Below are 15594 nucleotides of genomic sequence, written 5' to 3' on the forward strand. Positions count from 1 at the left end.
CACCACTCCAAATGTGACCTTTGGCACTGGCCAGCCCGTGGCCTCCAGGCTGTCCTGGGCTGGAGAGCTGCCCTACAGAGCCCAGCCTGCCACATCCCAAAGCTGTCTGGGTGTTCTGACTTCCTTACCTGCAATGATTCCTCCTCCTTTACGAGCTCCTTCGGGGGGAACAAGTCCTTGGCCTGGATGTACTCCAAACTGGGAGGGCCCTCCTCACCCTGCATTGCAAACAGAGCACACAGTCAGACAGGCCCCAGTCAGCACGTGCTGTGAAAGCCAAAAATTGAAGCTGCTGGATACTCTCAGCACCCCAGGAGTTTGGGGATCCCTGTGCATGGAAATGCCTGTTGTGCCTCTGGATCCCAGCATCTCCTCTGGCTGTTGCAGAGTCCCCACAGCACAGTGAAAGGCCAAAGCAGGTCTCCAAGTCCTGCCTCTTCCAGCTGAGTGGTGTTTGGAAAGCCAAGTAGATGCACACACAGGATCTTGGACTGATGTGACAGTAATTTGTCACATCAGCTGTTCCCCTGTTACCTCCCCCGTACAACAGCAGACACACCACGACACTGAGGGTTTCCATCTACAGTCCAGCTTCAACCAACTCTTCCTCTTAAGGACTGCTTTCTTTGAGGAGTTTTCATTTTCACTTTCAGCCCAAAAAAATCTGGCAAGAGCCTGAAGGTTCTTGAGGAGAACATTCAAGTGGAAAAAGTAACCCAACAACAACTGCACCTGAGCGCACTCAGTTCACAGCAGGCATTACTGACTGGTGCCAGCACCCAAGCAGGGCACTGAGTCCCAGTGGACATGTCCACACTGCTCAGATGGACACCCCAGAAAGCCCATGGAGGCCTCAGGGTGGTCTGAGAGGACACAGAGAGCCTGGACACTCCATCTTTGACAAGTAGAGCGTGTGTCTCAGTTTAGGACCTGGGAATCTTCAGTCACTCATAGAATCATAGACTATCCTGAGTTGGACGGGACTCGCAAAGACCAAGTCCAACTCCTGGCCCTGCACAAGACAATCCCACTACGTGCCTGAGAGTGTTGTCCAAACGCTCCTTGAGCTCTGGCATGAAATATCACTGCCAATTTTCAGCAGCCCTCCTGCAGACCCTGTCAAACCACCGTGTTGTCTGAAGGAGCAGCACTCGGATGCTCACAGCTGGGAGCCCAGGATGGTGTTAATTCCACATGTCTTTGGTGTGGGAATGTTTTCTTCAGAATGCCTCCTAACTGTAGCTTCTCTAGGCTCCAGCATTTACCAGGAAACACTGTTCTGTAAGCACTGAGTAATATTTTAAAATGAAATATCTTTCTGGTTATGCCACCCAAAACAGAACCTGAATTTTAAGCTGAAGAAAGGAGATACCAACCCTTCTGGCTCAGGAATATTTAAAATGATGCTGAATCCCTTTGTGTTAGTGACAGGCACTGAGGCCTCGTCACCCACAAGAACAGTGTGGCCTGAGGTGCTCCCTGGACCTCAGCTGGGGGTGACCAGACCCACCCCAGCCCATCTCCCAGGAACCTGCAACACGCTCTTACAATTGGTGTACAACTCGGCATCAATCCCAGCTGGAGGGAAAGGCAATGCCCCTCCTCACCCCCCCTGTGATGGGCACAGGGCACAGCACCTGCGGGGGGCTCAGGGCCCCTCCTGCCACAGACTGGCTCGCACACTGAGGCACAAAGGGACGGTGCCGGTGCGCGGACATCTCCCATCTCCACTTTGCAGCTCGCAGAGAAATCCCAGTGAGCGGCAGGAACTGGAACAGGGCAGCCCGAGCTCTCCACCGGCCTGGGTGTCCTTGAGTCCCGCCTTGCCTGCGGCGCAGGGCGGGCGGGAGGCTGAGCATCTCCTGCTGCCACATCCCATCCCGGCGAGCGGCAGGGCGGGGGCTCGGAGCCCCGCGCTCTTCACAAGCCGCCCCAAGCCCTCAGAGCCCATTTGGCCACGAGGCCCCCGGGGAGGGGCGGAGAGCGGGTCTGCAGCAGGGGCAGCAGAGCAGGAAAAGTCCTCTCCCCGAAGGTATGAAAGCCGCGGAGCTCGGGACGCCCTCCCAGCACAGCAGCACCAGCACAGGAGGGGTCCTGCACACCCTGCGAGCGCCGCAGCCATGGCGGGAGCGGAGCTCCCCTGGGGTCGGATGCTCTCCACGGTAATTTTCCAGCTCCAGGCAAGGACCGGCGTGGCACATCATGGCACATCATGGCACATCATGGCACACGGTGGCCGGGGCCTTCGGGCGGCTCGGGGACTGCTGTGCCCTTGGGCCGGGGCAGGGCAGCAATGACCGGCCACCGTGTCCTCCGGCGGGAGCCAGGAAAGGGGATCCCCCCTCTCCACGCCCAGCTGGGCAGACCCAGGGCGGGGGATGCTGGAGAGAGAGAGCATCAGCCTTACGGCCCCGCTTCCATGGAGGAGAGAGGAGGGCAATGAAAAGCAGCACTTACAAAGCAGTTGAGCATGGAGCAGGAGACGCGGCCTGGCAGACTCATGTTCATTTCCCGAGGCGGCAGCAGGGCCGGGCAGGCACAAGCAGCATCTCCTCCCTGCGGCTCCGAGCTGCGGCCGCGGGCCCGGCGCTGCGGCAGCGTCCCCGTCCCCGTCCCCGCTCCGCCGGGAAGGGCAGGAGCATCCCGGCCGCTGGCGGCCCGAGCAGGTGCCGCCGCCGCCGCTGACAATGGAGGGAGGGCGGGAGGAGGACGGGCAGACTCCTCCTCCCTCCCGAGGCGGCCGAGCGCGGCTCTGCCATCTGAGCGTCTCGCTGACAGGCGAGGCAGAAAATGGAGCGGGCGGCGCAGGGACCGCGGCCCCGCCGGGCGCTGCCCCTTCCTCGGCCCTTCCCGGCGCGGCGGCCCCAGGAGGGGCATTCCCGGCCCCGGGAGGGACATTCCCGGCCCCTGGCGCTGCTCCCGCCGGCACCTGCCCCGTGCCGCGCTGATGGAGGGAGCGCCGGGAACAATAGCGGGAAGGCGGCTTCACAGCCCGGCACCGAGACCCTGAACCCGGCACTGAGTCCTCTTGCCCCGGCTTTGCATCCCAGAACCGAGCCCTCTGCCCCAAACCCCCCACCCTGACATCAACCCTCTGCCCTCCGGCCCAGCACCGACCCCTCGGCCCCAGCACCGAGCCCTCTGCCTCCATACCAAGCCATCCATCCCTAGCCATCCACCCTGGCATTGACACTTCCACCCCAAGCCCTCCAGCTCAGCACTGACCCCTCTGCCTCGACCCCTCTGCTCCAGCCGTGCTCCCAGATGCTCAGGCAGGACCTGCCACTGCATCCCTGAGCCCCCATCCTCCTCCAGTCCTCTCTGCATGGCCATGGAGATGAGGACAAAGGGGCTGCCCTGCTGCTGGCTCACTGCAGAACACTCCCAAGACTTTAATTCCCTCTTCCCAGGAGCTCCTGTGTGTACAGGGAGCAGCTGCAAGTCCCCAGCTCCCACCAGCACCCGCGTGCCAGAGCTCAGTCCCTGGTGTGGGCAAGGCTCCCCAGGGCCACTGTTTCCCTCGCTGACCATTTGGACAGTCAGCTCCCATGGGGAGCTTCCCCAGCTCCCCTTTGGCAATGCTCACAGACACAGCTGCAGGAAATGCTGTGGTTGAGCACCCACCACCCACCCCAGCCCCTCCAGGAACTCACCTTTACTACTTGCAAAACCATGAGCAAACAGCTCCCAGGTCACAGCCCATCCCAGAAGCCACAGGACAGTGGTTTCCTGGGCAAAACCATCTCCATTTCTACCATCAGCTCCTGCTCTGCCTCCACCGCTGGGCCAGAGGGAGAATCTCTTTCTTCAATTGTAAAATTAAATCCCGGCCCTTCATCAATCCTCCAAGGCTCAACTGTTTTGCTCAAACCACACAAGCTTTCTGCCCCCAAAACAAAACACAAATCCAAAACAGAGCACAGCCCGTGGCTGTTGAGCTCCTCTTAGATGTGGTTGCCCCCAAACCACCACAGACAGCTCTCCCCAGCAATACCAATGAGATCTCAAAGGGTTTTTCTCAAGTCAGACAAAAGATTTGGGCATTTCTCTGCAAAATTGTTCAGTGTTAAGATTATTCAGAGCTGCTTTGGCCACGGGACAGCTTTGTGACACCCAGACCTGCTGCCTGCTGTCACTGCAGGGCAAAACACAGTTCCCTGAGCTCTCTTGCTGGGAAAACAACCCCACTGACTGCCCAGGGTCACACCGGATTAAAGACTTGGAAGAACATACAACCACACCTGGAGACAAGCCATGAAATCCCATTTCACCTCGGCTCTGTCCCGCTCCAACATTTACATGGAGTGGGCTGGGTGAGCAGCAGGCACTGCCCATCCTCAGGGGCATTTAACTCAAGCTGGCACCCACAAACCAAAACACAAGGAGAACAGAGGGTTGTGGATGAGGACAGAGGGTTAAGGATGAGGTTATGGATTTGTCTTGGCCAAATGTGAGTGGCAGGGGAGGTGCCCTGCTCCCTGCAGGTTCTCTGAGGGGAATGCCAGAGGTGTGCTGAGCAAGCAAGGCAGCATAAGGTGGAAGAAATTTTTTATACTGGAGAGAAAGTGGAGTTATAAACACTGTAAAGTCAATATTTATTCTTTTTCCTGACATGTATCAAGGGAAAAGAAGCACAGCAGGTCTGGGGAAACAGCTGAAGCTCAGGAGTCTCTTAGGCAGACTTTGAGCATACATTCTTACTGAGAGCAGACAACACATGACCAGTGTTTATAACACACAAAACCATGGACAAGGCAGGTAAGAGTCTGCTCTGACCCACAGCAAGATTTTTAGGACCGAGGCTCAGTTCAGGGCCTGGCATGGGGCCTGTTTGCAGCTCGAGTTGCAGAAGGACCTTTGTAACCCCCTAAGCCGCAGCTGCGCCGAGTTAAAGGGCTGCTCGTCAGAGCACGACTTTGAATTTCCAACCTAAGCTGACCTGAACACCCACAAATAGAACTCCTTCTGCTTTCACTGAAATATTTCTGTACTTTTAGCATTAGAAAAAGATTCACACACGGCTTAGAGACTTCTGCCCGAGCGCTGAGCCTGGTGCAGAGCAGAAGCAGACCTTGCTCTGCAGTTCAGTGCTTTGACAGAGTTTCAGGAGGAACTGGATTCAGACTCTGCTTTCACTTCCTTCAGCAGTTCCCAAAATACCTGCCCTCCTTTCCTCCAGTGACCCAGGCGAGGCCAGGAGTGGTGCTGGGCAGCTGGGGTGGCCCAGCACGGGACCGCAGAGCGCTCCTGCCTCCTGAGCTGGCTTAGCCAGAGGGATTTCCTGAATGCCACCTCGGATGCCTCCCCGGCTGAGCAGCTGAGTTCTGCTCCACTATCACGAATCACCAAGGAAGAGGAGGTTATTTTCACACAACTGGGCTCCTCCTCGTGCATGTGTGTGTTCGTGCAGGCAGAGAGAAAAACCTCCCTCGTCATCTCCCAGCCACAACAACCCAAAAGGTTTCTGGGCTCTGAGGAATCAGAGCTGAATATAACCTGGGCAGTGTGTTCTTAAGGGCAGTTGGCAGGGATTAACCCTTTTCCCTCTCACTAGCACTGCACAGTGTTCCTGTGCTGCTCTTCCCACCCCTCTGGACACCTCTGCTCCCACCCTGCAGGTAAACAGCTTGCAACCTCTCCTGAGGGTCCCCAAAGGGATTTGGAGGCTCGGAGATAACACCGAGCTTGGCAAAGACAGGACTGGCATTCAAGGAGCCATCCTGCAGCCTCCAAGGGAGAAGATATTCCCCATGGAAACAAGCCTGCATGCACCCAGAGCCCAGCCTGCAGCACGGGCTTCACAGGGGTGAGCTGCCATCTGCTCCCAGTGCCCAGGGAATCCGTAGTGGGAGCAGGGGACAGGCACAGGGATGTTGGAATCTCTCTCATGGCCTTGAGCCAGTCAACACCCTGAACTGAATTGTTTTGCCTATGGCTGGCCCAGCATTCCACAGGTTTGGGAATGGGTGGGGGTCAGGGAGCAGCTAATTCCCACCCTGCCAGGTCACCTCTGCAGGATCTGCAGCTCAGCCTCTCCAAACCTGACAATTGTCCCAAGCAAAGGTCTGCAAATGTCCCAAATTGCTGAATGACTCACAGATTAGCTGAGGCAGCCCAGCCCCCGTGTGAAATACAGGTGCTGGCAGTCTGTTCCCTGCAGAAAGGGTGAGAAGAGCCATAATCTGATCACAGGGCTGGAACACTTCTATGGAGCCAGGCTGGGAGAGCTGGGCATGGTCAGCCTGGAGAAGAGAAAGCTCTGGGGAGACCTGAGAGCCCCTTGTAGGGCTGAAAGGGGCTCCAGGAGAGCTGGAGAGGGACTTGGGACAAGGGATGGAGGGACAGGACAAGGGGGAATGGCTTCGAACTGCCAGAGGGCAGGGTTGGATGGGATATTGGGAAGAAATTCCTCCCTGTGAGGGTGGTGAGGCGCTGGCACAGGTTGGGCAGAGAAGCTGTGGCTGCCCCAGCCCTGGAAGTGCCCAAGGCCAGGTTGGAACCTGGCCTAGTGGAAGGTGGAGGCAGGGGGAGAACAGACAATCTTTAAGGCACCACATCCATCCCTTCTACAGATGAAGGGTGGGCTTTCCATCCCCCAGCACGGTGCATCCTGCAGACAGAGAGGAGGGAGGGCAAGGGATGGCAGGATCTGAATGCGCAGCCCTGTCCCTGGGAGCACATCCACTGCCCAGACCGCCCTGATCTGCCTCCAGCTGGAGAGCACCGGCAGGAAAATTGGCAGGAGGAGCTGACTGCCCTGGGAAGGGACTTCCAGGACATGAGAAGCAAGTCAAAAACAGCCAGGGCAGCTCTGCCTGACAGCTGGGAGCTCTGGCAGCAGAGGGGCAATCAGGAAACTCCAGTTTAGATCCTTCCAGGTCTGAATATTTTTTTTTTTTTTTAATGAAGATCAAGGTAGGAACTGGTCAGCTAGATCTTTTTTCCAGGTAAGGAGGGGGAGGGAGAGACTTGTATCATTTTTCTCATCCTAGAATCTAAAATTTCTCCTCTTCCTGCTTGACAGCTGCTTCAGTGGGGTGAGATGAACTGCACTCGGACGTGTATTTCTCTCTCTCTCCATAAGCTGATGCAGGGACCTGACAAGCTGGGGCCAAAGGGACTTCTTGTTCTGCCTCCCCTACTTCTGATGCACAAAGGGCATCTTTGTTTCAGGTCTGCCCCTACAAAAACAGTTCATTTCCTCAAAGCCTGAGGATGAACTGGAAGGCTGCTGAGCCACCGAGGTGGCCTCCCAGAAATAACCCCCTAAACCTGTGCAAAGAGAAGTCACTGTTTCATAGCCCATAAATCAGGGCTGGGATGGTGAGTTGTCGTCTTTTCCTCTTCAGAGGAGGACAGAAGAGCTTAGAGATCTGTAATACTGCATTTAGTGTTTGCTCAGGAAGTTGCCCAGAGGTGAGCACGGAACAGAACACGGAGCAGGAAACCTTTGAGAAGAGGGAGAAAAGGGCACAAGTCATGGGCTGTCGACTCCGTGCACCTCAAGAGGGGAAAAGGGAGGGCTGAGCTGCAAAGCCCCACCTGGAATGAGTCATGGGCCCCTCCAAAGGGTAAGAGCAGTCATGGAAACTCAGATGTTTACAGCCCCAGTATTCCCAGCAGTAGGAAGAGGGAATGCTGCCACGGGAGCTGTACGTGCAGTGAGAGCACTGAGCGCAGCAGCACCTGCACTCACGGACCTGCCAGGTGAGTTTTTAGTAATGTATTAAGGTACCAGGGCTCCACTGGCCAGAGTTAAGGATTAAACCAGCACTAGTGTGGTCTTCAAGGTCATTCCCATCACAGCTGGTCTCTGGGGAAAAGCAGGAAGGGTCTTGCAGTCCAAGCTCTGAACTGACAGTCGACTAAGCATCTGTGCAGCAGAAAGGGCGGAGCAGCTGCTGGGCCACATCTGGGCTGCTGCTGAGTCAGGGAGAAGCTTCTGGGCATGCCCTTGCTAACTAGAGGGCACTGGTGCTGTGCCCTCTGCCTCCAGTGATCACAGGGAATTCAGGAAGCACTCAGCATGCCTGCCCTGGAGAGCTCCAGCCCTAAAGCACCCCTGGCTGAGCAGACAACATTCTGCAGCGTCCATTAAGCAGCAACCCACCCCCAGCCTTCCCTGTGTTTAACTCAGGAGTCACAGCCCTCGGGAGAGGTCCCAAAAGGGCACCAAGGAGCCTGTCAGGGGTTTACAGCAGCTCTCTCTGCCTTCAGCTGCTGACAGAGGCTCAGGTAAGTAGGTGGAGGCAAGTGCTTATTTCTCCAGTTAGCAATTACAAGTTGCTTTCTCTCCCTTACCACGAGAGACAAAAAGCCTGTAAAGTCCCTTCCCAAAATGGTGGGTGAGGAGGGGAGTTGTGGAGATTTTGTGGTTTTTGTTGGGTTTTTTTTTCCCCTAGGAGAAAATAATATTTTTAAAAAAATTGAAAGAACATTTTAATAAAATATGAAAAAGCCCTAAGTCTTTTTCAGAAAGGCCTTTGAAAGGGTATTTTTCAGGTACTCATGAGGAGCAGAAAATGCTCTTGTCTAGAAAAAAACAAGCTGTGGTTACACCTAAGGGCCAGGTCAGAAAAGGACACAGGAAAGGAGCACAGAGAAAAGAATAATAACTCCAAAGTTCCAGTCTGCACACCCCAAAAAACACAGAGCTCCAGGGAGGGGTGACAAGGACTAAAGTGGCTTTGCTGCAGAGAATTTAAAAGACTAGAGCTCTTCAGAGGTCTAAGGGGAATGTAAAATTTGTAAGTAAGAAAGGATGTAAATGTCTAAGGGGACTGAAAATGCTGAAGGACAGGAGATGCCTCCAGGCAGCACCACACTGTACTGTTATTCCCTTTATAGGAACTGGGGACTCACCAAAACAACAGGGGGCAGGTTCCAAAACGCAGCCAGCACAGCTCTGACACGCTGCAACGTCTTGGTTTTGAAAAGCCTGATGAATCCATGGATGAAAAACCTACCAAGGGCTCCTAACACATCAATACATCGTTTTTGGCTTATCAGGACCCTGCAGAACTGACAGGTGAGGGCCACACCTGAGCCATGTTCCCCCTGCAGCAACCCCTGGTGGTCCTGTCAGTGGGGTGTCTGACCAGCCTGGCCTTCTCCACGTTACCTGGAGGGCGTTTTGATGCATTTTCCATGTGTTTATTCCCTTTTTTTTTTCATTCATATCTGGATACATCTGCATGCCTCTCACCCCCCAGAGAAGCTGTTGGGTTTTACACCTCCAGTGTGACACCAGAGGGGTTCCAAGGGGAAGCGCAAGATCCTTTATCAGGTTGCAAAGCAGGTGTTACTTTCACCTCTCCATCCCAGAGAAAGCTCCTCATCCTGCAGCGTGGGGATAAGCTCTTCCAGCAGGAAACACGGGAGACCTTGAGGCAAAACCAGGGAGCACAAGGATAGGGATTACCCCAAAAATGCTGTGTGTGTAACTACTAGAGCTGAGAGTGCAGAGAGCACATTTCCCTCCCTATGCCAGTTGTTAACAGAACCCATGGGGGACAATCCCTCAGGAGATGTCACGATTTCCTCGAGCACTCTGCCAGATTTTTATCTTTTTTTTTTTTTTAACATGTTTAACCTAAATTTTCATGTCCTCAATTGGAATTCCCAGCCCTCTGAGTGTCTCTGCTGTTCTCCTCAGCGCTCCTTCCCCCACCACAACACACTCCTGGCAGTGGGAGCACGAAGAATGAGCTGATGCTAATCCGTGTCACTGCAGCAAACTCTGCCCACCCACAGCCCCACATGCAGATCACCCCTCTTCAAACTACCACCCTCAGGGCACTCTCAGCATATTATCTTTCAACATTCCCAGTCTCCAGCTTTTTTTCCCTCCCAGCAGATCCCTGGCATTTTGGGTTATTTCTTGCTGGAGGCATTAGAGGCCCTTTATCCGAGTTTATCAGCAATCTGGCTGCTTTGGCTGAGGTTCAGATTCTTTTCTACCACATTTTTCTGTGACTAATTCTTGTGAAATTTCTGCTACTTTGGTGGCACCAGAGCTGTTATTAACATGGGTGTTAAATCCTTCACTGAGAGGTGACAGAGGAACACAATGAGAAATCCCAGCAGTAAGTTTTAAAGTAAAAAATAAATCCACAAATGTCAGTAGTCCAGGGAGACAGGAGGGGTTTCTAGTCTTATTTCCTTTTTTCCCCAATATATTACAACAACAGGTTTAGGGGTAATTGTATCCTATCAACAGCATCTTGCTGACAGTGATAAAAGCTCTCTGTGTTATATTATTACATATAATACACAATACTACAGCACTCTTCTTGCTCATTCTTGCATTTCTTCTCATGCATTCAGCAGCAACACAAGATCTGGACACACAGAAAACAAGACCACCCACAGAGGACAGAGGCAGACTGGAATCATGGAATCATTAGGGTTGAAAAAGCCCTCCAAGATCATCCAGTCCAATTGCCAAGGCCACCACTAACCCATGTCCCCAAGTGCCACATCCACATATCTGTTAAACCCCTCCAGGGATGGGGACTCCCCCATTGCCCTGGGCAGCTGTGCCAGGGCTGGGCAATCGTTTTCATGAAGAAATTTCCCCCAATATCCAACCTGCCCCTCCCCTGGCAGAGCTGAGGCCGTTCCCTCTCCTCCTGTCCCTGTTCCCTGGGAGCAGAGCCCGACCCCCCCCGGCTCCCCCCTCCTGTCAGGGATTGCAGAGCCAGAAGGTCCCCCCTGAGCCTCCTTTTCTCCAGGCTGAGCCCCCCCAGCTCCCTCAGCTGCTCCTGTTGCTCCAGCCCCTTCCCAGCTCCGTTCCCTTCCCTGCACACGCTCCAGTCCCTCAGTGTCTTTCTTTAGAGAGGAAATAGGATATGGACTCACCATCCTCAGACACTGTCCAACCTCTCCTGGTTCAGTCACAGCTCAGTCTCTTCTTGTTCCTCCACAGGTCTCACCTGCAGCAAAGAGGAGACAACCCAGAGCAGATGCTGAGTTTACAGGAATTGAGTTTAGAAAGGAAATCAGTCCAGAGGTTTAGCTTACAGGAATGGTACTCCAGTATGAACACAGAGAGGGGAAAAAAAAAATCAAGATTCCCCCATGGTCAGTGCCCTCTACCTATCCCTGCTATCCTTCAGTTCATGCCCTTTCCAAGAGCTGCTGGAAATCAGATTCAGCATCACAGGGGACACACCAAATCCTTTAGAACAGCCACTAACACAGCACACAGGACTCATCACCCATCACAGGTACAAAACCCACAGCTCAGGAGCACGGGAGGGAGCTGAAGGAAGACAGGCCTGGCCACTGTGGTTCAAGGACCTGGAGTGGGTCTTCATAAGGAACTTTTGAGAAGATTGCTGTGGATTTGGGAGGAAACCACCTCTAAAATCCAGTCTTGTCCTGCCAGTGCCCTGAAAAACCAGCAGCCCCTTCTGCCAGCTTTGCCCCTGCTCGCAGGAGCTCACAGGAGGCCTTTCTGGGAGGGGGGAAAGCCAAGCAGCAAGACTTAAGCAAGGTCCTGCTCCAACAAAATCCTTTCCAATAGGACCAGATGGTCCCACGGGTGATCCTGGGAGCTCCACTAAGGAAGATCTCTCCAATATGGGATCATTTGATCACCAACATCTCTCTCACCTGCCTGCATTCTGCCTCTGCTCTGCTCTTCCAGCCCCACTCAGGCTGGACATGGCTTGGAGCAACCTGGTCTAGTGGAAGGTGTCCCTGCCCATGAGATGAGATGAGAGGAGCTTTAAGGTTCCTTCCAACCCAAACCATTCTGGGATTCTGTAGTTCCACACGTGTCCCAATGTTTATTAAATCCAACAGTGTTTTAAGCAGGGATGTTCAGAACTCAGTCAGAGCTCACCAACCAAACCCGATTTTTGCACGCCAAAGCTTCAAGAACACTCAAGGACTTTGGTAATTTTGGCCACCATTACTTTTAACCTCTCTCCTCCTTAGATGAAATACAAATGCTAAATACAATGAAATACAAAGTCTAACTGGAGAGTGTCTAAACATCTCACACAACACGCCCCAGGCTGAGCAACCCCCTCCTTCCGCCCACTGAGGAATTGTGTTAGCCACAAAAGAGCTTGGAATACCTGCCCAAGGCTTTCCTTTGCTCAGGAATTTCCTTCCCAGCCCAGAATCAGGTGAGGTTTGGCACCCCCACGCCAGAAGGCCAAGCTGAATGCCAGCATCAAAGAGTCATGGCTGGAATGTGACTCTCACCCGGGGCCGGTGGGAGGGAGCTGCTACCCTGCCTGAGGTTGGAATCATTATCCTTGGCCTTTGACAGGAAAGGACAGGAGAAAGGAATGGGAGGTCAGAAAGGACTCAAAAGTTATGCAATATATTGATACATTTAATTATCTTTATAGGGCCATGGAGATGCTCCCAGGGCTGGAGCCCCTCTGCTCTGGAGCCAGGCTGGGAGAGCTGGGGGGGTTCAACTGGAGAAGAGAAGGCTCCAGGGAGACCTGAGAGCCCCTTGCAGGGCCTAAAGGGGCTCCAGGAGAGCTGGAGAGGGACTGGGGACAAGGGATGGAGGGACAGGACAAGGGGGAATGGCTTCAAACTGACAGAGAGCAGGGATAGAGGAAATATTAGGAAGAAATTCCTCCCTGTGAGGGTGGGGAGGCCCTGGCACAGGTTGGGCAGAGAAGCTGTGGCTGCCCCATCCCTGGAAGTGTCCAAGGCCAGGTTGGACAGGGCTTGGAGCAACCTGGTCTGGGAAGGTTATTTAAGGTCCCTCCAACCCAAACCATTCCATGATATTACCTTACATTTAAAAGCAGATCACCAAGCTTCAGGAAACTTTGAAAAAAAAATCCACAATTGGAATTAAACTTCCTAGGAAAACAAAAAAAGCCAAATATTGCAATATCACCCTTCAAACCCAGTTCAGCCTGGCTCTTTTCAACTATAAAAGCCTTTTTTCCACTATTTAGAAATGATGTCACATCTCAAGACTTCACAGAGGGATGAGCAGCAGCCACCACACCAGTGGTGGGAGAGTCACTGCCAGCAGGTGACTTACAAGTGAGATGAGAAGCACAATTAGCAAGGGAAATAAAATGTTAAAAATGCTTTTTTTCAGGAAATCTGAAGCTATCTGAATTATTAACACCGAATGACACACGAGGAGTGTTCCTGCAGAGCAGGTGCAGATTTATCCAATCATTACTCATGGCCACCTCAGTCTCTCAGTTCCTTCCTCAGAGGAGAAGTTGGTAATGGCCAGAAACTGAAACTCTTTGGCTGTGTCATGTGTGAGGAAGTTCCTCCTGGCTCCCATCCCCCAGCTCCTCTGGAAAGCCACAGTTGCCCAAGAAAAAGGCAATTCATGGCAGGGGACTGAGCATGAGCTCAGCCTGCAGGAATGCTGTCACTCCTCCATCCCCAAGCGCTTCCTCCTCCTGCTGTCAGAGCAGGGATGGAGCTCAAGGGGCTCCTGAGGATTTATGGGATGAAGAAAGCCAGGAGATACCACAAAAACCCAAGTGCTGCTTGTAGCACCGAGGACTCCAGCACTACCCAAATTACACCTGGCCCAGGCTTTGCTTGAGCACTTCCACATGTTCCTGTGAGGCATCCCAAATGCATCCCCCTGTTTCAGGGCTCCTCCTTCCAAAGGCTGTTGTGTCCTGCTGGCTCTGCCACTGTGGCTTCCAGCCAAAGGGTCTCCAGCCCTCAGGAAGGAGGTGGCAGCTGCCCAAAGCACCCAGCACCGCTGTCCAGCACCTCTCTGGGCTGGCACCCACCACCTCTCCTGTGCAAGTCAGGTTTGGCAGCAGCTCCAGGGCCTGTTTCCCAAGGAAAGAGGTTGGATTTCCCCAAAATCCAGGTCAGAAGCTCCTCTTAAAAATCTCAGTCACAGGGGATGGGCTGGGGGTGGCCACCTGGTGTGCCAAGGTGGAGGCTGATGCTACGGAATCAAATGAAGAGTGGACCAGAGTCAGGGAAAGCCAAGACAGAAAGGATGGAAACTGGAGAGAAGGTAAAAGAGAAAGATGCCCTCTCACACACAGACAGAATCACAGAGTCACAGAATGCTTTGGGCTGGAAGAGACCTTACAGACCATCTCATTCCAACCCCCACTGTCATGGACAGGGACACTTTCACTATCCCAGGCTGCTCCAAGCCCCATCCAACCTGGCTTTGGACACTTCCAGGGATGGGGCCTCACCACCCTCCCAGGGGAGAATTTCTTCCCAATATCCCATCTAACTCTGCCCTCTGGCAGGGGGAAGCCATTCCCCTTTGTCCTGTCCCTCCAGTTCCTGATGCAGAGTTCACCTCTGCCTTCCCTGTAGCCCCTTTGGATCCTGGAAGGAGCTGTGAGGTCTCCACACAACCTTCTCTCCTCCAGGCTGAACAGCCCCAACTTTCCCAGCCTGTCTCCAAAGGGGAGGTGCTCCAGTCCTCTTATCAACTTTGTGGCCTCCTCTGGACTTGCTCCAACAGTTCCAAGTGCTTCTTATTTTGGGGGCACCAAAACTGTACACGGCATTCCAGGTGGGGTCTCCCCAGAGAGGGGTAGAACCCTCCCCTCACCTGCTACCCAGGCAGCCCAGGGCAGTGAACACTGCCAGCTCATGTGGAGTTTTTTTTATAGAACCATCACCCCCGAGTCGCCCCAAACCCAAACCCTCCCACTGTTGTGCTGCTGTGGCAGCACGGGCAGAGCATGGGGCTCACCCCCCACGGCCAGCCCAAGAGAGCACTGCCCTCCCCGTCCCCTCCATCACAGGAGGGTGCTGGTGGGGCCAGGGGGTGATGCCACCTGACACACCCAGGCTGGGGGAAGGAGAGAAAACAGCTCACTGCACTCGAGCACTTTTATAGCTCGTGACTGCCCCGGAACTCTCAGCCCGGGAGCCAAACCCTCCGATAATGATGCCGTGTCAGAGCTGAGAACACTTGTAAACCCCTTAATTTGCTCCCTCCGCAACCTCCTGCCCATGTGACTCACACCACACCTCCTTACACAACCACACTGCGGCCTCCAGGGATCTTTGCCCCTCCTGGTGAGCAGCAGGGACCGGAGCAGTGTCTGGAAACCTCTGTGCCAGTTCCCTGCAGATGCTGGAAGAGCCTGGCCAGGACAGAGCTCTGCCTGCAGAGCTGCACCATCCTCCCCCAGCATGCTCAGCCTTGGCCCTGGCCACACTGTCACACACACCAGTGACTGTCCCTTCCCAAACTGCAGCTCTGGACTCAAAACACCCAACTGTCTCCCTTCAGTGCAATCCAAGCCGAGGGGGGACAGAAACCGAACATGCCCTGGAAACCCCAGCTCTCCAAGCAAACAGCCAGGCTGCCAAAAATCAGGAGAGTCGTTTCTCTCTGCCTCTCCACATCTCACGGAGGTGCCACGAAAGTCCAGAGCTGTGGATTTACAGGAGTCCTTTGAGAAAAGCTTAAAGCCCTGCCTCCAGCACTCTGGATTAACAGCGAGGAGGGCATAAGGAACATGGAACAACAAGGAATGGCACTCCCTGCCAGCACACCATGGGGAGCAGAGGTCCTGGGGGAGGGAGGGGAGATGCCCATCACACACAGGGGGATTTCAGACACACACACACACGGAGCTTTGGAAAGGTGGG

General features: G+C 54.1%; 1 protein-coding gene across 2 annotated transcripts in view; it reads right to left on the reverse strand.

Moving 5' to 3' along the window:
* Positions 1 to 15594, reverse strand: part of MTMR4 (myotubularin related protein 4) — a 56370-nt gene that overhangs the window by 25336 nt on the left and 15440 nt on the right. Inside the window, exons 2-3 of one of the 2 annotated variants that reach the window (XM_050325964.1) lie at positions 10861 to 10934; positions 129 to 218 (exon numbers count right to left, since the gene is read on the reverse strand). In XM_050325964.1, the coding sequence (XP_050181921.1) occupies positions 129 to 218; positions 10861 to 10863 (93 nt within the window). In that variant the 5' untranslated portion in view covers positions 10864 to 10934. Of the gene's footprint in view, positions 1 to 128; positions 219 to 2457; positions 2609 to 10860; positions 10935 to 15594 lie in introns of those variants that run through there. The other variant, XM_050325962.1, reaches the window with a different exon arrangement.

Source organism: Myiozetetes cayanensis, unplaced genomic scaffold, assembly GCF_022539395.1.
Source record: "Myiozetetes cayanensis isolate MyiCay16 unplaced genomic scaffold, myiCay2020 scf30, whole genome shotgun sequence".
NCBI classification, from domain to species: Eukaryota; Metazoa; Chordata; class Aves; order Passeriformes; family Tyrannidae; genus Myiozetetes; species Myiozetetes cayanensis.